The sequence below is a fragment of the Pleurodeles waltl genome, chromosome 4_1 (assembly GCF_031143425.1).
Source record: "Pleurodeles waltl isolate 20211129_DDA chromosome 4_1, aPleWal1.hap1.20221129, whole genome shotgun sequence".
Classification (NCBI taxonomy): domain Eukaryota; kingdom Metazoa; phylum Chordata; class Amphibia; order Caudata; family Salamandridae; genus Pleurodeles; species Pleurodeles waltl.
The window spans coordinates 45,312,556-45,338,294 of NC_090442.1; the positions used below are offsets into that span (position 1 = coordinate 45,312,556).

The 25,739-nt window shown below is 44.9% G+C and overlaps 1 protein-coding gene across 3 annotated transcripts in view; it reads right to left on the reverse strand.

Annotated features, from left to right (window-relative positions):
- The window catches only part of LOC138287353 (gastrula zinc finger protein XlCGF26.1-like), an 86,255-nt gene that overhangs the window by 45,172 nt on the left and 15,344 nt on the right, over nucleotides 1–25,739 (reverse strand). Inside the window, exons 3-5 of one of the 3 annotated variants that reach the window (XM_069227721.1) lie at nucleotides 13,362–13,472; nucleotides 2,407–2,514; nucleotides 1,027–1,095 (exon numbers count right to left, since the gene is read on the reverse strand). In XM_069227721.1, coding sequence (XP_069083822.1) covers nucleotides 1,027–1,095; nucleotides 2,407–2,514; nucleotides 13,362–13,472 — 288 coding nt within the window. Of the gene's footprint in view, nucleotides 1–1,026; nucleotides 1,099–2,406; nucleotides 2,515–13,361; nucleotides 13,473–25,739 lie in introns of all 3 variants that reach the window. The other 2 variants (XM_069227720.1, XM_069227722.1) reach the window with 2 other exon arrangements.

The following is a 25,739-nucleotide window of genomic DNA, read 5'->3' on the forward strand; positions in this document are numbered from 1 at the left end:
CTGGACTTTTCTTGCCACAAATTGAAAAGTAAAAAGTTGACATAAGCGAGCCGATTCAAAGCACCACGGCCGCCAAGAGCATGAGTGCAAAGGAGAGACACAAAAGGAAAAAGAAGTTCGCTTGCAGTCAAATGAATTGGCAAACGTGCAATTATCCATGTAACAGGGTCGATGTCCAACGCGATAACAAAACCGCCCCAAGGAGGGACAACCGTAAAGCATTTACCAATGATAACAAAGGATTTTTGAAAGGCAAGCCCATAAACGAGTAACAGTGATGGCATGCAGTGGGCGTGGTTAAAAGCCCACAGATAGATTACGCACTCGACCTAATGATGAAATAATTAAGTTATACCATTACAAAAGGTGCTGCATTATGTGCGTAATTTGCCTGCCACATAATTTCAAACTTGCTGCAAAATGTAACCATCTCTTGTTGCATAATTCCAATGGCACTGGTTATAGAATAGGCAGTGAAAATGTGATTTTGGGCCCGGTCACTGGATGAACATGCCATTTCTAATGTCACCCATGGTCAACTCTTAAATATTATGAGTTCTACCTTGTAAGGAAGAAGGTGCATTTAGAGGTGACTTATTTACTATTTCAAATCAGGTTTTCCTACATATCAAATTAGTGATTTTGACAGAGTTTGGGCTGCTGCTGTCAGGCTACACAGGGTAGGCCTATAGCCACATTTCCCTCAATTGTAGTGTATAGCACAAGTGCCATGGTTCAGAGGTGTCATTTAACTTTGCATGCCATTAATGTGTATTTCTGCACCATATACTATGATTGTATAGGAAAATTAAAAGTGGCAATCAGGTTTCAATCCAGTTCTGACATATTTTAGGACTCAGAGGGTGCACGCTGGGCACAGGATAGTAGTGCCCCACAGTTAAGAGTTCAAGGTTGCTTGTAGGGGAGTCTCAAATAAATGAAAAACTGTGGGTGACCACCCACAAAGGGGTCCCTCTGAAACAACCGCACAGTTCCAACAAAGAAGTGCAACAACTTAGGACTTACCAGAGTCAGGGTTGGCATTGCTTTCTTCGATTTCCTCACCAAGATGATCAATAAAAGTTGAACCTGGCTCTTCTTATTTCCTCAATAAAATAGCAGTTGTACCAAAAGAAAATCAGGTAGAACAAGTTATCGACGGTTACAGGTTTATACAACTGAGTTTCATCCATTACAAACATAGAATTTTTTGACCAATAACATTCTTTCTAGGAGATTATGAGCATTAGAACATGCTAATGCGGAGGCATAGTCATGTGGGAACCAAAGATGCCAGCACGTTATCGGTATCTACTCTGGGAGGACACAGCTGCAGGAAATAGTGGCCCTCCATGTGGCTCCTGAAAGGTAAGAGATGACTTGCGGAATCTACACATTCCTGCCACTAAAAGCAGAAGGAAGCACATGGTACGAAAGGTGCTATCTAGTTTAGAGACTGTGGCAGACAAATAAGCAGAACCTGGCGGCCTGCTCTCCTGAGGCAGACGGACACAGCTCAGATGAAAGCTGCTAGCACATGAAGTCATGGTGTTAGGTGCCCAAGCATAGAACGGATAAGTGCCACTGCGGATTCCATGACCTGCCATTTATTTGTCTCTTTTCACCTGGGAGAGGGACAGAGTGTCGGAAATCATTTATTCAACAGAATTTATATGCATATCAGCAGCCAGTGTTTTGGACTTTTGTGCTGTGAGGAACTGCACAATAGTTCCTCACTGCAGGTGCCTTTACCTTTTTATTTTGTAGGTTGAATGATTGACTTTTTCATGGTTGCTATATTTCACATACATTCAAAGCCTGGTAGAGGGGTGACACTTCAACATGGCACCTTGACTTCTACCTCACTTAGAACTGATCTGAAATCTGTTGAGACACAGGCCTGCCAGCTGGGCATTGCTACAGTGTCAAGAAACCAATTAAAGGAAGCTCAGCTTTCCCAAAGCGCATTCTGTTTGTCAATAAATGTGTCTGTTTGCAGCTATGGGACAAAAGGAAGTGGCAGGCCTGGTCTCCAATGAAGTTCATGGATCTCACAGACTGCAGACAGCCTGAAACCACAGCAGATGGAGGACGTGGGACTGCAAGAAGTGTGTTTTGTATCTAGATTTGAACCTAGACAAATCAGAGAAAGTTTGTATTCAGAGAAGCTATGAGGGAGAAAAGAGAGACTTAGACAAGATTTTGTTCTTACATCTTGCAGATCTGCAGATCAAAGCATTCTGACATTATTTTGGCTTTAACTTAGGATAGGGGACCAGGGAGTGCATGACAGGATTGAAAAGTAGAGAAGCTCAATGTACAAGAAGCGTGACTTGACTCACTAGGAATTCTACCTATCACTGATTTAGAACGGCAGACATAGTTTAATGTTTACAATATTCTTACCTGTGCTAAGACAAACGTGTCTTTCATCTGTTTCCTGAGGGCTGCTCATGTGAGAGTTTTCTTCTTTTTTTATGATGAATAACTCACAATGGCTGGTACTTGGATCACCTAGCGTATAAATATAACAAGATTTCAATGTTCTGGAAAAAAAATGTTCTTCCTTCTTTGAGGCCTTTACACTAAGGGCCACATTACGAGGCTGGTGGTCTTCAGACCACCAGCCTTGTGGTGGCAGTCAGGATCGCCGCTGTTGTAGTGGTACGACTGCCAGGGTTCCGCCAGAACCGCCAGGATCCCTGCTTCCAGCGGCCTGGCGGAGATCGTAATCCCACCAGGGCAGCGGTGCATGCAGCGCTGCCCTGCAGATTATGACCTTGTTCTCCGACAGCCTTTTTCATGGTGGTTTCACAGTCATGAAAAGGCTTGCGGAGAACAGGTGCATGGGGCCAGAGGTGCTGCACTGCCCATGCACTTGGCATGGGCAATGCACAGGTCCTCCTGCCCAGCACTTGCAGACAGTGAACATTGTGAGGGTGCGGGTGCACCCTGCTGGCTACATCAATTACGACCTGGCAACAATGCTGTAGCCTGTTTCCTGCTAAACCGGTGGGCAGAAACTGAGGTTTTCATCTGCCAACCTAGCCGGAAACTCCTAATAGCTCCAGCAGAGTGGTCGCCACAAAGGCTTATTTGGGCCCTATGTCTTTGCTCACTGTACATGTTTAAAGTGGTACCTTTAGTCTCACTCCACTTCTGTACAGTTAAATAATCTTGTGTTGGTGATAAATCACCTCTCTGTACATCTCTGAGAACCAAAGACATTCAGACATACAATAAGACAATATTAAAGCTTCTTCTATTGCATCCCCATGAGCACAAAAGGCATTCACACATGCAATAAGCGCCCTCCTCTGTGTATACTTAAAGGCAGAAGTAATTAGGATATTCAATAAGAACTCATACCTTTGTATACCTCCAAGTGTGTTTGATGAAAATATTGTGTTTTAAATATTGTCTTACCAGAATATTGTTAAAAGTATACTGTGGCATCAAAAATATATACAGGAATATCGCAGGTAAGACTATCATTTTTAGTGTTGTTTTTAATACCATTATTAAAATATGTTTATATATATATATATATATATATATATATATATATATATATATATATATATATATATTTATATCGAAAATGTCAATTACCCAGTGTACATCTGTTCGTGGCATGAGACGCTGCAGATTCACATGCTGTGCACATCCCGCCATCTAGTGTTAGGCTCAAAGTGTTACAAGTTGTTTTTCTTCGAAGAAGTCTTTTCGAGTCACGAGATCGAGGGACTCCTCCCCTTTTGGCTCCATTGCGCATGGGCGCCGACTCCATCTTAGATTGTTTTCCCCGCAGAGGGTGAGATAGGAGTCGTGTATATAGTAATAGTGCCCATGCAATGGAGTAAGTATGTATGTACATAATGTGACTAAAAGTGATATATTTACAAATTTACAAATGTACAAGTTTAATTTTCTTAGCAACTTAAAACAGCTACAGGCTCCCGGGGAGGTGGGAAGGCGCATGTGAATCTGCAGCGTCTCATGCCACAAACAGATGTACACTGGGTAAGTGACATTTTCCGTTCGATGGCATGTGTAGCTGCAGATACACATGCTGTGCATAGACTAGTAAGCAGTTATCTCCCCAAAAGCGGTGGTTCAGCCTGTAGGAGTTGAAGTTGTTTGAAATAATGTTCTTAATACTGCTTGTCCTACTGTGGCTTGCTGTGTTGTTAACACATCCACGCAGTAATGCTAGGTAAATGTATGAGGCGTAGACCATGTAGCTGCCTTACATATTTCAGTCATTGGTATGTTTCCTAGAAAGGCCCTGGTGGAACCTTTCTTTCTAGTGGAATGTGCCTTTGGTGTAATAGGTAGTTGTCTATTTGCTTTTATATAACAGGTTTGAATACATTTAACTATCCATCTGGCAATGCCTTGTTTGGATATTGGATTCCCTGTATGCTGTTTTTGGAAAGCGACAAACAATTGTTTTGTTTTGCGAATTTGTTTGGTTCTATCAATGTAGTACATTAGTGCCCTTTTGATGTCTAATGTATGTAATGCTCTTTCAGCTACAGAGTCTGGTTCTGGAAAGAACACTGGGAGTTCCATTGTTTGATTTAAATGGAATGGTGATATGACCTTAGGTAGGAATTTAGGATTTGTGCGTAGAACTACTTTGTTTGTGTATTTGTATAAAGGGTTCTTGTATGGTAAAGGCTTGTATCTCACTTACTCTTCTGAGAGATGTGATAGCTATTAGAAAGGCTACTTTCCAGGTTAAGTATTGTATCTCACAAGAGTGCATGGGTTCAAATGGTGGACCCATGAGTCGTGTTAATACGATGTTGAGGTTCCACGAAGGAACTGGTGGTGTTCTTGGCGGAATAATTCTTTTCAGACCCTCCATAAATGCTTTTATAACTGGGATTCTGAATAATGAAGTTGAATGCGTAATTTGCAAATAAGCCGAAATTGCGGTTAGATGTATTTTTATGGATGAAAAAGCTAACTTAGACTTTTGTAAGTGTAGTAGGTAGCTTACAATGTTTTTTGCAGATGTGTGTAATGGTTGAATGTGATTATTATGGCAGTAATAAACAAATCTTTTCCACTTATTTGCATAGCAATGTCTTGTGGTTGGTTTCCTAGCCTGTTTTATGACCTCCATGCATTCTTGTGTAAGGTCTAGATGTTCGAATTCTAAGATTTCAGGAGCCAAATTGCTAGATTGAGCGATGCTGGATTCGGTGTCTGATCTGTTGTTTGTGTTGAGTTAACAGATCTGGTCTGTTTGGCAGTTTGATATTAGGTACTACTGACAGGTCTAGTAGTGTTGTGTACCAAGGTTGGTGCTATTAATATTAGTTTGAGTTTGTTTTGACTAAATTTGTTTACTAGATACGGAAGGAGAGGGGGAAAAGCGTATGCAAATATCCCTGACCAACTCATCCATAACGCATTGCCTTGAGAGTGAGCCTGTGGGTACCTGGATGCGAAGTTTTGGCATTTTGCGTTTTCTTTTGTGGCAAAAAGGTCTATTTGCGGTGTTCCCCACCTTTGGAAGTAAGTTAGTAGTATCTGGGGATGAATTTCCCATTCGTGGATCTGTTGGTGATCCCGAGAGAGATTGTCGGCTAACTGGTTTTGGTTTCCTGGTATGAACTGCGTTATTAGGCGAATGTGATTGTGAATCGCCCAATGCCATATCTTTTGAGCTCAGAGACACAATTGTGTCGAGTGTGTCCCTCCTTGTTTGTTCAGATAATACATTGTTGTCATGTTGTCTGTTTTGACAAGAATGTGTTTGTGGGTTATTAGTGGTTGAAATGCTTTCAACGCTATAAATACTGCAAGTAGTTCTAAGTGATTTATATGAAGTTGTCTCTGTTGAGTGTTCCATTGTCCCTGGATGCTGTGTTGGTTGAGGTGTGCTCCCCAGCCTACCATGGAGGCATCTGTTGTGATCACGTATTGAGGCACTGGGTCTTGGAAAGGCCGCCCTTGGTTTAAATTTATAGTATGCCACCATTGAAGCGAGGTGTATGTTTGGTGGTCTATCAACACTAGATCTTGAAGTTGACCCTGTGCTTGTGACCATTGTGATGCTAGGCTCTGTTGTAAGGGACGCATGTGTAATCTTGCGTTTGGGACAATGGCTATGCATCAGGACATCATGCCTAGCAGTTTCATTACAATTTTTACCTGGAACCTTTGGTTTGGGTGCATGGTCTGTATTACGTTTTGGAATGCCTGTACCCTTTGTGGACTTGGAGTGGCAATCCCCTTTCTTGTGTTGATTGTTGCTCCCAAATACTGTTGTACTTGACATGGCTGTAGGTGTGATTTTTGGTAGTTGAGTGAGAACCCTAACTTGTGAAGGGTTTCTATAACGTATTGTGTGTTGTGAACACTGTTCTTGCGTATTGGTTTTGATTAACCAGTCGTCCAGATACGGGAACACATGTATTTGCTGTCTTCTGATATGGGCTGCCGCTACAGCAAGGCATTTTGTAAAGACTCTTGGCGCTGTTGTTATTCTGAATGGCAACACTTTGAAGTGGTAATGTACCCCTTGGATTACAAACCTTAAGTATTTTCTGTGTGAAGGATGTATGGGTATATGGAAATACGCATCCTTGAGGTCTAATGTTGTCATGTAGTCTTGTTGTTTGAGCAAGGGGATTACGTCCTGAAGTGTCACCATATGAAAGTGATCTGATTTGATGTAAAGATTTAGTGTTCTGAGATCTAAAATGGGTCTTAGAGTTTTGTCTTTTTTGGGTATGAGAAAGTACAGGGAGTAAACACCCGTCCCTTTCTGATGATTTGGTACTAGTTCTATTGCATCTTTTTGCAACAACGCTTGGACCTCCAGTTGTAATAGATCCATGTGTTGTTTGGACATGTTGTGTGTTTTCGGTGGGACATTTGGAGGGAATTGTAGGAATTCTATGCAATAACCATGTTGGATAATGGCTAGGACCCACGTGTCTGTTGTTATCTCCTACCAGTTCGTGTAAAAATCTGTTATTCTCCCCCCCCCCCACTGGTGTTATGTGTTGGGGATTTGTGACACTGAAGTCACTGTTTAATTTGAGGGGTTTTGGGACTTTGGAACTTTGGAACTTTCCCCTAGTTTTAGGGAACCGTCCACCTCTGTATTGTCCACGAAAACTACCCCTCTGATACTGGCTCTGGTATGTGAGTCTTGTTTGTGAGGTTGAGGGTTCTGTGTTTTGTCCTCGAAACCCCCCTCTAAACTGTGTTTTCCGAAATGTGCCACTGCTCTGTGGGGAGTAGAGTGCGCCCACGGCCTTGGCTGTATCTGTGTCCTTTTTAAGTTTCTCGATAGCAGTGTCCACTTCCGGCCCAAACAACTGCTGTCCGTTAAAAGGCATATTCAGCACCGCTTGTTGAATTTCCGGCTTGAATCCTGGGGTGCGTAGCCATGCGTGTCTCCGTATGGTGACCGCTGTATTTACAGTTCTTGCAGCTGTGTCTGCTGCATCCATTGCCGACCGTATCCGGTTATTAGAGATACTTTGGCCTTCTTCCACCACTTGTTGTGCCCTCTTTTGGAACTCTTTGGGTAGATGTTCTATGAAGTGTTGCATTTCGTCCCAATGAGCTCTATCATATCTAGATAGCAAGGCCTGTGAATTGGCAATGCGCCATTGGTTGGCTGCTTGTGCCGCAACCCTTTTTCCCGCTGCGTCGAACTTGCGACTTTCCTTGTCTGGTGGTGGTGCATCTCCCGAGGTGTGTGAGTTCACCCTTTTGCGAGCTGCCCCTACTACCACTGAGTCCGGTGTTAATTGCTGCGTGATGTACACAGGGTCTGTTGGTGGAGGTTTGTACTTTTTCTCCACCCTTGGAGTGATGGCCCTGTCTTTCACAGGCTCTTGAAACATTTGCTTTGAGTGTTTCAACATTCCTGGTAACGTAGGAAGACTCTGGTACTGACTATGTGTGGACGACAGAGTATTAAACAAAAAGTCATCTTCAATTGGTTCTGCATGCAGGGTGACATTGTGAAATGCGGCTGCTCTTGACACCACCTGTGTGTAAGCAGTACTGTCCTCAGGTGGTGATGGTCTCGCTGAATAACAGTCGGAACTATTATCTGATACTGGCGCATCATAAAGATCCCATGCATCAGGATCATCTTGACTCATCCCTGTATGAGTTGGAGACTGCATCATTGGTGGAGTGGCTACCGGTGATGGTTGTGGTGAGCGATGTGGTGATGGTGGCGGAGTTATTTGTTTTGCCACCTTTGCTTGTGGTTGCTTGTCTTTCTCTTGGAAAGCAAGTTTCCTTTTAATTCGGATTGGAGGGAGAGTTCTGATTTTCCCTGTCTCCTTCTGAATGTGGAGTCTTCTTTGTGTGTAATCTATCTCCCCTGCCTCTAGCTCCTGTCCGAATCTGTGAGGACAGGCCCTGTTCCTCGGTGTAGGAACTTGGTTTCGGCTCCGAGGCCGGATGTTTTGGTATCGAAACCTTTTTGACCGTCTTTTTCGGCTCCGAAGACACTTTTTTGGCTTTCGGTGTTCCGATATCTCGGTGCCGACTTGTTTCGGTACCGCTCTCTCGATGTCGAGATTGCTCTGACCCGGTGTCTCGGAGTAGAGTCTGTTCTGTGCCGGTATCTTGACCGGAGTCAGATGACTTCGAAACATGTGTGCCCTTTTTCGGTGCCGATGGTGGGTCACTTAATTTTCGGGTTAAGCCATGGCCTGTTGGCGGTGGCGTCCCCTGGGCTTTAGTGTATTTTCCGTGAGTTTTGGCCAGGGGCGTCTTACTCACGGTTTTTGGCATCTGTTCGGTTTCGACCTCGTCCGATTCCGCGATGGAGAAGGTTTCTTCTTCCTCCAAGTCTTGGTGTCCTGACGGAGCCGACGCCATTTGGAGTCTTCTTGCTCTCCGGTCTCTTAGCGTTTTCCTCGACCGAAACGCTCGACAGGCCTCGCAGGTATCCTCTTTGTGTTCGGGAGACAAAAACAAATTACAGACCAGATGCTGATCTGTGTAAGGATACTTGTTGTGGCATTCGGGGCAGAAGCAGAATGAGGTCCGTTCCATTAGCCTTGAAGACGCACGTGGTCGGGCCGACCAGGCCCCGCCGGGGAATCGAAACCCCAAAGGGCCACTGGAGCTCTTCAAGATTCGGTGTAGATCTGCGTTAACTAACCCGATACCGAACGCAAACAATACCGTCAAATTTTCCGAGATTTAACTATCTTTCCGAACTGAAACACGGAGCGAAGAGGAACACGTCCGAACCCGATGGCGGAAAGAAAACAATCTAAGATGGAGTCGACGCCCATGCGCAATGGAGCCGAAAGGGGAGGAGTCCCTCGATCTCGTGACTTGAAAAGAGTTCTTCGAAGAAAAACAACTTGTAACACTCCAAGCCCAACACTAGATGGCGGGATGTGCACAGCATGTGTATCTGCAGCTACACATGCCATCGAACACATATATATATATATATACATATATACATATATATTTATAATATTAGAGGTGGTATATATTTTTACTTGCATTTGTAGTAAAATGTTTACGAGTTTTACTGAATTGAGTGGTTAATTAAAAAAATAGTTGGAGGCGTGCCTGTCTGTATTTCTTTTTATTATTGACGTACAGCACTTGTTCGGTATTTATTTCAGGATAAACTAATATACCAAACTAGAAATCAATCAATCAATCAGATTTCTTACATAGCAAGACTACTTACCCGTTAGGGTCTCATGGCGCTTTGGGGGGCGGTGGGGTGGGGGGATTGAGGTATAGGAGCATCTGCGGTTCAGTCGAACAGCCAGGTCTTGAAGTCCTTCCTGAACTGAGGCAGGGAGTTCGAGGTTTTCGCAGCAAGGCAAGAGAAGTATCTTCTTCCAGGCAAGGTCTTGCGGATCTATGGGTTGGTGGCCATGGCCAGTTGGGCAGAGCAGAGATGTCTGGTGGGTGTGTAGAAGGAGAGGTGGTAGTTAAGATATGCAGGTCCTGCATTGTGGAGAGCTTTGTAGCCGTGCGTGAGGAGTTCGAAGGTGATTTTCTGGTGGACTAAGAGCCAGTGGAGCTCTTTCAAGTGTCTAGTGATGTGGTTCCGTCCGGGGATGTTCAGGATGAGTCTGGGGGAGGCATTCTGGATGTTCTGCAGTTTCTTTTGGATTTTTTGTGAGGTGCCGGCATAGAGTGCGTTGCCATAGTCGAGTCTGCTGGTGACCAGAGCATGAGTGAGCGTCTTTCTGGATTCGGTGGAGATCCACTTGAAGATCTTACGAAGCAGGCGAGTGTGGGGAAGCAAGAGGATGAGATGGGGTTGATTTGGCAGTTCATGGAGAGTGAGGAGTCCAGGATGATGCTGCGGATCCATATGTGATTCACTGGTGTGGGGGGGACTTTCCGAGCGCTTCAGGCCACCAGGAGGCGTCCCAGGCAGAGGGGGTGGAGCCCAAGATAAGGACTTCATTCTTGTCTGAGTTGAGCTTGAGGCAGCTTTCCTTCTTCCAGGCGTCAACTGCCTTCATCCCATTGTGGAAGTTCCCCTTGGCGGCTGCTGGATCGACGGTGAGGGAGAGAATCAGTTGGGTGTCGTTGGTGTAGGAGACAAGGTTGAGTCCATGGCTTCTGATGATGAAATGTTATGCATATTTATTCCAGAAGATGGCGAGCTTACATCAAAAATATGAAGAACAACTTAACATAAAAACTTGCAACATGCTACAATCTGTTTTTGTTGTGACTAAAAGTAACTGAAGTGATGTCAATTCAATAGAGCCTTTATTGGTCGGCTTGTTAAAAATTTGGGAACCATTGGTGTAAATAATACTTTGCATATAATTCAAAAAAACATTTTTGGAAGCATATGTATGTATATATTTTAATAATAACTCATATTATTAATATATGTTCTAGTGCCTAACATACAAATTTAATAATTTTGTACAAGTTGCATACATTTTTTTACATTGTTTAACATTTTTACAATATTTATTTATAACAAATACACAATATTATTAATAGTTATTCATCTATTTTCACAAATAGGGCCTAATTTAGATCTCAATGTTGTCACTGCCAAGCCACGTCAGTGGCAGACCCCAAAACAACGTCAAGTTGACGGGGTTCCACTAGTCATATTTAGATGAAATGTATTGTGGCTGAGCCGCAGGAAGCAACGACAGAGCGCCTTTCCTAGCTGTCAGACAGGAGGGAAGAATGCTCAAGACCCCTTATGGCTATGGGATTAGGGCAGAAGCATGTTGGCTTACCTATTGCGATGGTGTGAGCCCATACTTCTCATTAGCCATTCCAATTGCTTTTAGTCTTACCTGCGGCCCTCACATAATAAAGGTCGGTCACTGGGGAACTGTAAGGTATTTTTAACTCACTGATCTGGATCCCGCTCTTATCCAGTAGTTTGTTTTTTTCAACTAAGAACTCCCTCCCGCTTTGAGGCCAAAAGGAGATCGAGTCCACCCTGGTGGTACTGTCGTACTGTCCTACCAGGGTGAGGAGAGGTTGCCAACGATGAAGCATGACACTATTATGTGTGCAAGGGTTCCTCTTTCATAAGAATGTTCTTCCCTGTAGTGAGCATCTGGACAGCAATTTTGGAAATACCCTAGTTAGGTCTATTTACGCTTGTCCTGAGGTAGTAATATTGTAACTTGTATTCTACCTAAAGCTGTCACACTATTTTGTGATAGTTGGAAGTCTTAGGAGGACAAGTGGGAGCTTTGTGTGGTAATAGTAGCTGAAATGATGATAAAACCCTTGTATGGCTCTGTGGGGGTAGATTTTTTACATTGTGCTTATTGTTGCTTTTCTAAAATGAATACTATTTTTGGGGGGTATTAGTTGTTTACTTCTGGCTTTAATTTGGGTACTTAGGCCAGATGTAGCAAGCAGTTTTGCCCATTCTGTGTCTATAGGAAAATGTGTTCGTACATATGGCCCTTAGTTCTTAGTATGTAGCACTTTTTTGTTTGATTAGAAAGGAGCGCTACACTGCAGGTATACTGGTGTTATGATAGTCACCATGTATGGTGTATATCTGTGAAAATGATGGGGATCACAATTTAAAAATGCCTCCATCATCCATGTCTGGCTTTGGGTTAGTCTAACAAGGTTATTTTCTGTTGCACAGATTAGTATTCTCCTATCATTATTATCTTACAGAAGGAAGGGTTCTTCAGTATGTTTAGTAGTTCGATTACCTGTAATAGTTATATCTTAGAATCTTTCACAAGCAGCAGAGGATTCTGATGTAGCCTTTCTGGTGTGTGCAATTAGTCTTTTTAAATTTGGGATCCCTGGAAATGGCCCTGTAGTGTACTCAGGATCTTTGGTAGTTCATTTTTAGGTTGAGCCTAGGTAGTGCGCATGTGCTGTCTATCAACACGCTGTCATCGACATATGTGGGGTTGCACCACGCCCATAACACGCCCAACACTTTCATTCGTTCCGTGGCCTGTCTCTCAAAATTCCTTTGATAAATGCTTTACTTTTGTCCCACCTTTTGGCCGTTTTGTACCCACCCTAGAGACTGACCCTTTTACATGGATTATTGCACGATCGCCCACATACGTTTGTGTGGGTGCACTACTTTTTTCTTTTGCTACGTCTGGTTTGTTAGTTTCCTGCTCGTGTTCTGCTCCGTATTCACATTGGTTCGTTGTGGGGCAGTTGGCTCGTGTCTATAAAACGCTTCCAGCTGATGCCATTTGACAAACAGAATATAGCTGTGTATGTATGTGTACACAAACTTTAATTCCTAATATGCTTTTGGAGCCCACGTGGCTCAGCACCATGCTTAAAGTATTATATTATTGTTCTTTTTCAGTCAACAGCTCTAAATGTTATGGCACATCCTTTCTCCAAGACAACTGCCATTTTTTTTTTTTTAAGGTTGTGTGCAGCAATTGCATAGGTCTTCAATCCCCGGCAGCACAGTGCCCAGGATAATGCGCTGCATGATTAAACACTTATAAGGTCCCAAATCCAAGACCTATTGGCTATGCCAATACTTGTTTAAAATGGCTCCTTTGAGTTCCTGGGAATAGGGGGCTTGTTTCCCGAAGTCTTGCAAAACGCTTCTCACTTGTATTTGTGTCACATTTAGGAGATGGGGTGAGAGGTTACGCTCTTGAATGTTAATTACAACATTTCTAATAGTAGAAGACATGCCCTGTGTGTGCCTCTGAGTGTGTGTTCACTGCTGCAGTCAATAAACAATGCATTGTATAGTGAGCACATACATCTTATGTGTGCCTCTATGAGTGCGTGGTTAATGCTGTAATTGGAGAGCAGTGCCTGGTCTAGTGTGCATGTGTACTACATACATGAAGCCAGCACTCTCACATCAAGGCTACAGCTCGCTTGCTTACTTGGGGAACTACTGACACTGTCTCTTCTTTCAGACTCATTGCTGTCCAGAGGGTGGAGCAGTTCTGGTCCTTTCGTTCTCAATGAGAAGACAGTGCTGGCAATGAGAGGGCCTGTTAAAGAAAGAGATCACAAATGAATAATTCTGCAAGAGGACAATAAACAATATTGAGCAGTATCTGCAGTTTGTTTTACACATGCTCATGGGTGGGGCTGATTACCAGCACAGCTCGTCAGGCACAGTCCAGAAATTCCAAGACAAACAATGTGAGAGATGTGCACACCCTTTAAGAGAAACAGTGTGAGAGAAGTCCTCACTCCACTCATAAAACAGAATGTGTGGGCTGAACTTCTGTTCATGTGAGAAAGAGTGAGAGAGATGCCTTTGCTTCAAGAAAGATCTTGTGGGAGATGTCATCACCCTTCAAGAGAGACAATGTGAAAGACGTTCTCCCTGGCAATCAATAAATGAGATAGATGGCTTAAACCCGAGGATAGAGAATGTGAGAGATGCCCCCATGAGGAGACACGCTGTAGGAGATGTGTCGTGTCATGCAGGAGTCCTTTACCTTTTTGGGTGAACTGACACATGAATGGTTAGTGTGACCTAGAGGATGTAATGATGTCCAGGAATGTCCGAGTGCGTGAGCTGATTCTAGCCAGGCAGGTTTTGGACACTTGATGGGAGGATGAAGTCCTGAGAGACGTTACCAGAGTGTGATTGTAACATGGAATAAAAACCTACGTACCTGTATCAGATTGTGATGGTAACATGGAACAAGGGACCTACCTGTACTAGATTGTGTCTGCAACAAGGCATAAAAAACCTACCTAAATGTACCAGATTGTGATTGTAACCTGGAATAAGGAAACTGCCTGTACCAGAGTGTGTGTCGCGTTGGCTCTCATTGTACCAATGAGGCTGATGGATTTAGGCAGCAGCATCACCTGAATTGTGGGGAACTGAGTACAGTCCCACACTACGTGACAACTGTCGGCCTAATCAGTTTCCGGCCAGCTAGCAGCACCTCATATCGGCCCAAGAGCAGGTACCATTTGTGGCAACCGGGCGCATGACATTATTACTTTTCAGGGAAATAGAGGTGGATCAGATCGAATCCTTTTCTCTCAGTTACATTAGTCTCAAACATGCAGAGACAAGCAGAGGGAGAAAAATGGTTCAATAAGATTTATTGAAACAGCTGCATCTTAGATAAAATGGCATGAAGTGCAACAATTGGAATGTTGAAACAAACAAGAGCAAATGGTGACAAGGAAAGTGAAACACAGGAAATGTCCCACCATACTGTCACTATGCACAATACATACAATTCCTACCTTAGCTATGTTAGAGCACAGCAGAATAAGCCCTAATCCACCCTTTGGGATTCCCCCCGGGAAGACATCCTCTTCCATACCAGAGTATAATGACAGTGAAGAGGCCTGTTATCTATACAGACACCATCCCCATGTGGGCCAGGGAGCCAGAGGTCTCAGCGAGCAGCTGTAACGAAGTCAGACAGTATGTGGCCATGGTCTTCTGGCTGGAATCTCTATCTAATGTGCATGGGACAGGGAAATGGTTGTATAATAAAACAACTGATGTTCTGAGAAAATGTCCCCATGTAAAAATGTGTGTGTTTCTGTGAATGTTAGAGACGCAGTGTACCACTTGTGCTGACAATCCTATTGCGCTGCAGCCTCGGAGAAAGCATAGTGAAAGAATGCTGTGCTAAGAAATTTAATGCTTTTCTAGAAGGGACAACAAAATAAAGAAAATAAAACACCACCATGAATGTGGCAGAGTTTAAAATAATAAAATTAAACAGAATAAAATGTTACTAAGCTAAAGGACAGAAGCAGAAGGCCTAGTTGCTAAAATAACAAGCCCACAGACATCACTAAAACGGCTCTACAACAGTGATTGTAACATGGAATAAAGAACCTACCTGTACCAGAGTGTGATTGTAACATGGAATAAAGAACCTACCTGTACCAGAGTGTGATTGTAACTTGGAATAAAGAACCTACCTGTACCAGAGTGAAACTAGACTCTTGTGTGAAGACTTCTTTCCAGCTACTAAATGATGTCCTCCCCTCTCCTGGAGACACAGTGTGATACATGTCCTCACCCCTCCAGGAGAAAGAATGTGAGGCATGTCCTCACTCTTCAGTAGACACAATGTGAGACATGTCCTTAGTCTTCAGGAGGCACATGTGAGAGATGTTCTCCCTCCACATGAAACACAGCATGAGACATATCCTGCCCCTCTAAAAGAGACGCTGTGAGAGATGTCCTCCACGCCTCTGGAGAGATGATGCGAGAGAGCAGCTATGAATGAAGCACATACACATGCACACAGATACAGACTTCTGGACCTCTCCTTCTGCCAGGGGCAACTGTAGTTGAGCTCACTTTAAGCATTTGATGACAAGGCTCTTAATGTGCATTGGTACCAGCCCATGGCATTTCATAGATGTAAATTACTTACAAAGGTACCTCCTCCTTCCCTCCCCCCACCAACACAAACACATACACACTGTGAATTAGTGGCATTAACGCCTTGGTTTTTATTTGCTTCCAGTGAGCCACTTGCTCATTTTTAAGTGCTTTGTACACTTTATTTTTAGTTGAATGGAAGGTTCAGGTGTAAATAAAAGCCAAAATGGCCCCCATGGCACCTTGATACATGCTTGCGTTGCAAATGACATACATGTGCATTAACCGGTATATGCTGGCAGCCATGAACATAAAGAGCTCTTAGCACTCAAAAAAACACAACACAGAGGGTGTGTTCAAGATGGTGCCCAGGTAAGAGCCTTCCTGTAGAGCTCAGCTGAGCTAGTTAGGCCACAAGCGGACTGGGGACTCTGCCTCCGAAATATGTGGCTCAGCGACTGGGGGGGAATTGTTGATGATCTCGGACCGCCCACCGGGGCCGCACTACAACAAGATGTAACTCTCTGGTGACAACCACAAGTGGCCACCCAACTGCTATTCAGGGTAAAATGGTAACCCAGTGTGTAAGACTGCCGGGGCCTGCCAGCGACAGCCGCTGTAGCCTGGCGACCGTTAGCGGGTGCACACCAGCCCTGGGGACCCCTTGCCTTTTGTGCCCCTCTGTGACTGCGCCAACCCTCCCCCCGGTAGACCAACGTCAATTCAGCAGTGCCTGGGGCAGAACAGGGTGGTCCATGGAGGCGCACTCTTCGCAACCAGACGTGGGGGCCAGCGAGAGTGCACCCACCAAAACGGGACGGCAGCTTTTTCCCCAGGCGCTGTGGGAAACGGAAAGCTGCAGGCAGTGTTAGGAATGGATGCGGAATGACTGCTCCATTGAGAAGCCCATCATTGGAGTGGCACTGAGTTTTACTGCAGACTGGGAAGGAGATATGATCATAGTGCTTTCTACTTAGTCCCAGCACAGCATTCACCAGCCGCCCTCTAACAAGTTGAGAAGCCCCAGTGCTGGTGTAACCCTGATGACTCGTGGGTGGCACGCTTTACTACTCTGAAAATACCTCAGTCCTGTCGCCGGGTGAATATGAGAAAAAAGTCCCTATCTACTTTAGACCCAGAGACATGAAGTGGCATTGAGAGTCCACACCATTCAGTATCTTTCTTGGTGACCGACCCAACAACACGAGTGGCTTACCGGTGCTATGTCAAATGGCAGGGGCAAGAGAGATACCATCATTAAGGACATGCTATGTAAGTCTGCTACTCGAGGTACGGAACCGAACCGAGGCCCCATGTCCCCTCCACAATCTCTCTCTAATCCTTCTCGGAAGAAGAACAGCAAGCCTTCGACACACAGAGGAAGACACCCTAGTTACATGTGGGTTTATGGAAACCCTTTTCCTCACAGTACGTAGGACATAGAAGCCCTTAAGCAAGAAGTAACCTGAATTATCAAGGAGGTCCGCCATGGTGATGGGAGATATGGATCAACAGATCAATGGCCTGGAACAGGGCTGCGAAGCCAGGAAGGAGAAACTAGATGTCCACCAACGCAAGCTGACTGAGCTTCATGACCAGAATGCGGATCTTCAACTTCACCTGAAGGATATGGAGAACAAGTTCCGTAGATGAATTAAAGGGGTCCCTTTGCAGGCAGATTCCAGCAAACTGGAAGATTATGTCTGCCGCTACTTCACCACATAGTACCGCACCTCATTGACAAGGAAATCATCTTGGACCGTACTGATAAAGCAGGCCACCTGTCCAACACACCTGGGGCACGACAGGACATACTGACATGCCTCCACCACTACTGATAAAATGAACAGATCATGTCTGCCATGAGAGAGTAGGGGCTGAAAGTGTGGATCTATCAAGACCTTTCCCTCTTCACACTCCAAGACAATAGAGCACTGAAGCTTGCCACCACCTTCCTCAGAGAGAAAGGAGTCAAATATAAATGGGGGAACCCATTTCGCCTTTTTTTTGTCTGGGATGGTGAGACGCATGTTGTGTGCAACTTAGACGAAGACCGGCCGATCTTGGGGTTGGAGCGTGGGCTGAATGGCACTTCACCCTCACAACAGCAATGGTCCAGTCACCAAACTGCCTGAGCCGTGGAGTGGACCCGGCCCCCAGCTGGGAAGAAGAACAGCAAGCCTTTGGCTGCTGAGAGATGTAGGGAATGGTCAGCCCTGTTGCAACAACTACATCAACGAGACCCCTCCTCGGATTATACCTCAGAATGATTAGGACTAAAATTCAAGGATTGATGCACCAAATGGAACAAATCTGAAGTTTGATGCCAATCCTCTATTCAAAGCCTGGTCGTTTGCTAAGGGCAAATGCCCACTTTTTAAAGTGTGAATAAAAGTAAGGGAACGTCAGAATTTAAGGTTGTGGTTAAAGAATTTTCTTTATGAAGTTTGATACTAAAAGCTAATCACAAAAGTCCTAAGGGGGCCCCCCTCTTCCTTTGCAAATTAGCAACCACCCCAACTCAGGGGGCATTAGCCCATCAATGCTTTGCAACTGCTATCATCCACCGCTGATGTATTCCTTTCCAAATAATTTGAAAAGAGGCCAGAGGACACCCCTTTCACCCATCCTCCTATCTGTGATTTGCAAAGGTTCAGTTCACAAAAGTCCCTTCATAAGACAATAAAAAAAAATCTGACTCATAAAAGAATTTCTGTACATAAAGTAAAGCCCTTTTGTGATCACAATTTAATTATATTAATTACAGGATTTGGCATCACAAAAAGTCTTTGTACATGAGGCCCCTAGTTTCTTAAGAATAATCCTGGCATTATTTAAACTGTACATTCTTTTAATTGTTCTAATTAATAGGCCAAGGGCCTTTGTAATGATTCCTGTCAAAGTCTAGGTTTGTGGCGTTGATTGAAAACCTCGACCACAGAGAAATAATTGTTTCCTAGCTGGCATTCTGAAACATTCAACCCACTTTAACAGAGGTAATTCTGGTTTTGTGTAGCTGTTTAAAACGTCAGTTCTTTGGTGGACAACATTAAGATTCGGACAGAGATCCACACTGAGATACTATCAGCAAATGACATTGCAGTGAACTGAATAAATGAACGTGCAGTATGTGTTGTATTCTCCATTTTAATGACTGGGAACACAGGCTAAGAGCGTAACAAGACTTTACTCGGTCATATCACAAGTCTTCAAGATACCAAGGGCCAGGTGCATCAATATTAAGAATAGGGATAACCTAATTGTGATTTTCTGTGAATCGCAACCAGGAAATCACTAATCCTAATGTATGAAACTCAATGGGACTACTGCCTGCTCTTAAAAAAAATTATTATACACATTCGCAAATGGGAATATTCGCGAATTAGTTACCACCTACTTGAAGTAGGTGGTATAATGCAAATGTTTTGCAACCACATTTCGGTCGCAAAGCATTCTTACATACTACTGCAATTCAGTATTAGAAAGGGACTTCCCAATACCGAATCAGTATGTGTATTGGCAATTCCAAACTGTGATTCGGTAACATGTTACTGAATAGCAATTTGAAATTAATGCATAACAAAATCACATTTTCCGGTCTCAAATGGCCAGATTCTGTGAATCGAGCCATTTGAGACCAGAAAAATGCATGATACAACTGACCCAAAGGCTAATGGATTTCAGCAGATATTTTCAAGAAAGTCATACTTTTGTTTTTTTTATATTATTCAACAAAAACTGGTGGTTGGTGTGTATTTTTTTAAAGTAGGTCGGTGCCTGTCATGTTGACTAGTACAATATTGTCTGCCGATGTAAGGCATGCAATGGGTCTTCCATCTAGTGTTGGTGAAAAGGCACGGGACAATGAAAAAACTTAAATGACTCCTGATAGACAAATAAAAAAAACACAAAAACAAAGTAGAGGTTAAAAAAAAACAAAAAACACAACCTTGCTTTTGGTCATTGTCAACCCTTACATGATCACAGTAGGTGTAACCACTATCTGAACAAAAATCTATAAATGCTGCACAGACTACCTGCTGTTTTGGTAGGGTATATTTTTCTAAAATCACTTCTAGCAAGTGTAAGGAAGTGCCTTCCGTGGCATGGTTACCCCCTGACTTTTTGCCTTTTGTTGATGCCAGTTATGATTGAAAGTATGCTGGCACCTAGCTAACCAGGCTTCTTTTCCTAAACTGTAACTTTGTTCCCACAATTGGCACAGCCCTGGCACACAGAAAAGTCCCTTGTGAATGGTACTCCTGGTACCAAGGGCCCTGTGGCCAGGGAAGGTCTCTAAGGGCTGCAGCATGTATTATGCCACCCTGGGGACCCGTCACTCAGCACATGCACACTGCCTCACAGCTTGTGTGTGCTGGTGGGGAGAAAATGACTAAGTCAACATGGCAATCACCTCAGGGTGCCATGCACACCTCTCACTGCCTGTGGCATATGTAAGTCAGCCCTCTAGCAGGCCCAGCAGTCCTAAGGCAGGGTGCACTATACCACAGGTGAGGGCATAGTTGCATGAGCACTATGCCCCTACACGGTCTAAGCAAAACCTTAGACATTGTAAGTGAAGGGTAGCCATAAAGAGTGTATGGTCCGGTGAGTCTGTCAATCACAAACTCCACAGTTCCCTAATGGCTACACTGAAATCTGGGAAGTTTGGTATCAAACTTCTCAGCACAATAAATGCACACTGATACCAGTGTGGGATATATTGTAAAATACACCCAGAGGGCATCTTAGAGATGCCCCCTGAATACCAGTCCGACTCCTAGTACTAGGCTGACCAGTTTCTGCCAGCCTGCCACAACCAGAAACGTTTCTGGCCACATGGGGTGAGTGCCTTTGTCACTCTGGGCCAGGAACAAAGCCTGTACTGGGTGGAGATGCTTCTCACCTCTCCCTGCAGGAACTGTAACACCTAGCGGTGAGCCTCAAAGGCTCATGCCTTTTTTTACAGCACCCCAGGGCATCCCAGCTAGTGGAGATGCCCGTCCCTCGGGCCACTGCCCCCACTTTTGGCGGCAAGGCTGGAGGAGAAAATGAGGAAAACAAGGAGGAGTTACCCACCAGTCAGGACACTCCCTAACATGCCCTGAGCCGAGGTGACCCCTGCCTTTAGAAATCCTCCATCTTGAGTTTGGAGGATTCCCCCAATAGGAATAGGGATGTGCCCCCCTCCCCTCAGGGAGGAGGCACAAAGAGGATGTAGCCACCCTCCAGGACAGTAGCCATTGGCTACTGCCCCCAGGACTTAAAGACACTCCTAAATTTAGTATTTAGGGGCACCCTGAACCCAGGAAATCAGATTCCTGCAACCTACAACAAGAAGGACTGCTGACCTGAAAGCCCAGCAGAGACAACAAATGACTTGGCCCCAGCCCTATCGGCCTGTCTCCAGACTCAAAGAACCTGCACAGCGACGCATCCGACAGGTACCAGCGAGGTCTGAGGACTCAGAGGACTGCCCTAAACCCGAAGGACCAAGAAACTCCAGAGAACAGCAGCACTGCTCACAAACTGCAACAACTTTGCAAATTGAAAGCAACTTTCAAAGAGACTCCACTTCCTGCCAGAAGCGTGAGTCCTTACACTCTGCACCCAACGACCCCGGCTCGAGTTCAAGAGAACAAACACCGCAGAGAGGACTCCCAAGCGACTACGACGACACGGGTACCCTGAGACGACCCCCCTGCACTCCCACAGCGACGCCTGCAGAGAGGATCCAGAGGCTCCCCCTGGACCAAGCACTGCACCCGCAGCCCCCAGGACCGAGAGGAACCACCTACCAGTGCAGGAGTGACCAGCAGGCAGCTCTCATCCTAGCCCAGTCAGTGGCTGGCCCGAGAAGCCCCCTGTGCCCTGCCTGCATTGCCTAAGTGACCCCCCGGCTCCCTCCTTTGCTCTCAATAGCAAACCCGTATGCCTACTTTGCCTACTGCACCCGGCCGCCCCTGTGAGGGTGTGTTTTGGGGGCTTGTGTGCCCCCCCTCCCCTCCAAGTGCTCTATAAAACTCCCCTGGTCTACTCCCCGAGGACGCAGGTACTTACCTGTAAGCAGACTAGGACCAGAGCACCCCTGTTCTTCATAGGCATCTATGTGTTTTGGGCCCTCCTTTGACCTCTGCACCTGACTGGCCCTGTGTTGCTGGTGCGGTGGTTTTGGGGTTGCCTTGAACCCCCAACGGTGGGCTGCCTATGCCCAGGAGACTGACTGTGTAAGTGCTTTACTTACCTGAGAAACTTAACCAAACTTACCTCCCCCAGGAACTGTTGATTTTTGCAGTGTCCACTTTTAAAATAGATTATTTCCATTTTAACCTAAACGTTCTATACTTACCTGTGTGAAGTACCTTGCATTTTATGTACTTACCTCAAATCTTGTGGTTATAAAACAAATTAAGAAAATATATTTTTCTATATAAAAACTATTGGCCTGGAGTTAAGTCTTTGAGTGTGTGTTCCTCATTTATTGCCTGTGTGTGTACAACAAATGCTTAACACTACCCTCTGATAAGCCTACTGCTCGACCACATTACCACAAAATAGAACATTGGTATTATCTAATTTTGCCACTATCAACCTCTAAGGGGAAACCTTGGACTCAGTGCACACTATCTCTCACTTTGAGATAGTATATACAGAGCCAACTTCCTACAGCAAGACACAGATTTCTGTCAAGGAAGAGACCCTAGAAAAAAATACTCTTCAATGAAGAGTGTTTTTTTGATGTGCCTGCTCTTAGAGATGTGTTAGGAGATGTTTGCCAAAGCTATGAAGAAAGAGATCATATGATAGTTTGTAGAAATGGGTGCCAAATCTTTCTGTAGAATACAAATGTTGTTCCTTAGGTTATTAGGGTTGCTTACTTTATTTTGGTAAACATACTGTATGAAAGAAACAGAGAATGGATGCCCAGAACAGGGTTTAACTTCAGCAGAGTGTTGGGCACCAGAGACCCCAGCTTCCTTTATTAATCTCCCTTCTATCTGAGTTCAGTGGTGTTGGAAATTCAATGGAGATACAGCTGAGAGTGAATTTCCCAGTGCTTCCACTGCAGCGGTGCAGTGTGCACTTTTATAATTAGCATGAAGCACTTACTGTAACTTGTGCATGTTTTTAGTTATTAAGCTGCAAGATGCCACGGCAATTATTTTTTCATAAATTTTTTTATTAGACCTTTGACTAGTAACTATGTTACATGCATAGCATTTTGTTTGTATGTATTGACGTTGTGATAATTATACAAGAAGAAAAATGCATGTTTTCTTTTTACGTGTTCCAAGCTCACGCAAAACTCAATAAACGATGTTAAGCAGCTGCACGAAACCCCTTGTGACAAATCGTCTACCTGACAAATTGCCCACCTATGTGTCTTGGTTTCTGTTCACAGCTACTTGCTTTAGTACTCAGCAGAAGTATCAAAGGTACACGGAGAGGGATTATTTTCCAGTGGCAATGCAACAGCTGGGTAAGGCCTCCCACCCATGCTAAGTCTCCAGACTCACTGCAGAACGGGCTGAACATCAGCATCCTCAAGTGATGTAACTATCTCCGTCCCTGGCATGCTAGAGGTTTGCTATGCATACAACGTTCCTATGAATGCTTTATTCTGTAGGAAGCTGGCTCTTTATGTAGTGGACCACAGTGAGGTACACTGCAAATACTCCAGGTAAACCCCACAGGTATCACAGAGGCACAAATTACATCCCAAATGCTCTCTTTTTGAGTAGTGTGTTTGGGCAATTAGGCATATCAGAGGGTAGTGCTAAGCAAGTAAAACACACACACATGCAGTTTGTGAGACATACACTCAATAAAGAAATCCAACATTCATTTACAAAAAATAGCATGTACTTTTATATAAACTTTGATATCAAGATTACCAGAATCAGGCGAGTACTTTGAGACAGGAATTTTTACAGTTTTTAAAAGCTGACACAGTGCAATTTTTGGGTGCGATAATGTTATCCCATTGGGGAAAAACGTACTGCATTCAGGCACTTCAGTATCTTCCGGGACTGTTCTTCAGGACTTAAGGTGAGTATGAGTCAGGTCCCAAGGCCACACCAATAGGTCACCTCAGGAGGCTCTGGGGCATCCGGGTACAGAAGTGCGTCCCCATTCACTTCTATGGGAAACAGTCTGGTCGAGAAGTTGCTGCAAGTTAGGACTGGAAAGTCAGGGGGGGCTGGACCCTTGAAGTCCTCTGGCATATGGGGACACTGTTGGCCCACTTCTCCTCGGGCTGTGGGGCTCGGTGCAGTGGTGTTTTCTGGAGTCGAGTCCGGTGCTGGAGTTATTCATGGTTGGAGGGGCCCCACAGAAATAGGCTGCAGGTGTGGACCGGGACGGGGGGTCCAGTCCGACCAAGCCAACAAGTGGGCTCAGGTCTGACGAGGCTAGGAGACGTGAGGACACCCTTGGTCCTCTTCTTGGTCCAGGGCAGACGGGTGCAGAGGCCTCTTTGTCTCCAGGTCGCTCGTGGTTGCAGGGTGATCTGCAGAAAGATGTTGCAGACGCCATCAGGAAGCCCACGGTGGGTGAACTCAAGGTGGCTTAGTTTCTGGAGAGGCTGGGGACCTCATTGACACTATTGACCCACTTCAGTTCGGGCTAGCTTGCTCAGGGGCAATAGTGATGTCCAATGCTGGGTTATGGCTGATCCAGTCCTCATAGTTCTTTCTTGGGTTGCCGGCAGATACAGGGAAGCAGCTCCTCTGCTTCAAGGGAGTTCTTCTTGGCAATCTGCCAAGCACTGGCAACTCTCCCGAATTCTTGGAGACTGCAGTGGCAGGACAGGTCAGTTTCTTCTCGAGGGTCGGGTGTAGCAGGCAGGCTTGCAGGGCTGGTGCCAAGTCTGTCATGCTCCTCGGGTCTTGGGTTCAGCAGGCTTCTTGTACACTCCTCCTTTTGTGTCCAGCAAAGAGCTGAAGTCCTGTTATCCCCTAAATACTCAATTTAGGGAGTATTAAGTGGAATGGAGGGTAGTAGCCAATCGGCTACTTACCTCGGGGTCACTACACCCACTACTTGACCATTTCCTTTTGGGAGTGGGCATCACCCTGTCCCAGAATTCCTAATTTCACCACACACAAAATGGCGGAATTTCTAAGGCAGTTTTAATTTCAGGCTGGTCACCTTAGGGGTGTGTCCAGCCTGCAAATGCAACACACCTCCTACATAGCTAATCAGAAACTCGTCTGTTGGTGGTAGGCTGGATAGAACTAGTCAGTGAGTCCACAAGCAGTTGGTAGGTTTTCAGGGGGCTCCTCAAAGGTGCTCTCTGGGTGCATGTATTAGTAAACCCATCAGTGGCCTCAGTGAGGGTTTATTAATACGAGATGTTTGAGATCAAACATCCCTATCTTCAGTAAGCCATCATGTAGCTGGGGAACTCAAATAGACCAGTGTCGATGTTCCCTTTAAGGTGCGCACACACACACGTTTACAAAGCACGCACTTTTCACAGCCTGCCTTTGGAGCAGCGCAGGACAAGCAGCATCCAGAGGAGAAATCCCCGTGAATAAGGCTGGTGCTTTTTCAGGAGTTACAGCAGGTCTAATTAGCTTTGTCTGGCTGAAAGGCACTGGGCTGCATTCAGGGCAATAAAGCATGCTTATCAGCAGGCTGGCTGGCTGGCTGGGGTGATCGCTTGCTAGATAAAATGTTTATTTTGTCACTGAGGGCATTGTGTTCTCTCCAGTGCGTAATCTGTAAATAAAAAAATTTAAAAAAACTTGCTGGTGCCCAAAGCCCTCTTCTTAAACACGCGGCTGCTGCAACTAAAAGTGCAAACAAGGAATACTAAGGCAATGATACTTAAGCCATCTCGGGCCTCTAAAATCCATTTAAAGCCAGTTCCTGGTCCTTCAGCTCACTCTTGCAGCTTTCTGTTTTCTCCCATTGTGACACTTTTTTGTTTTTCTCT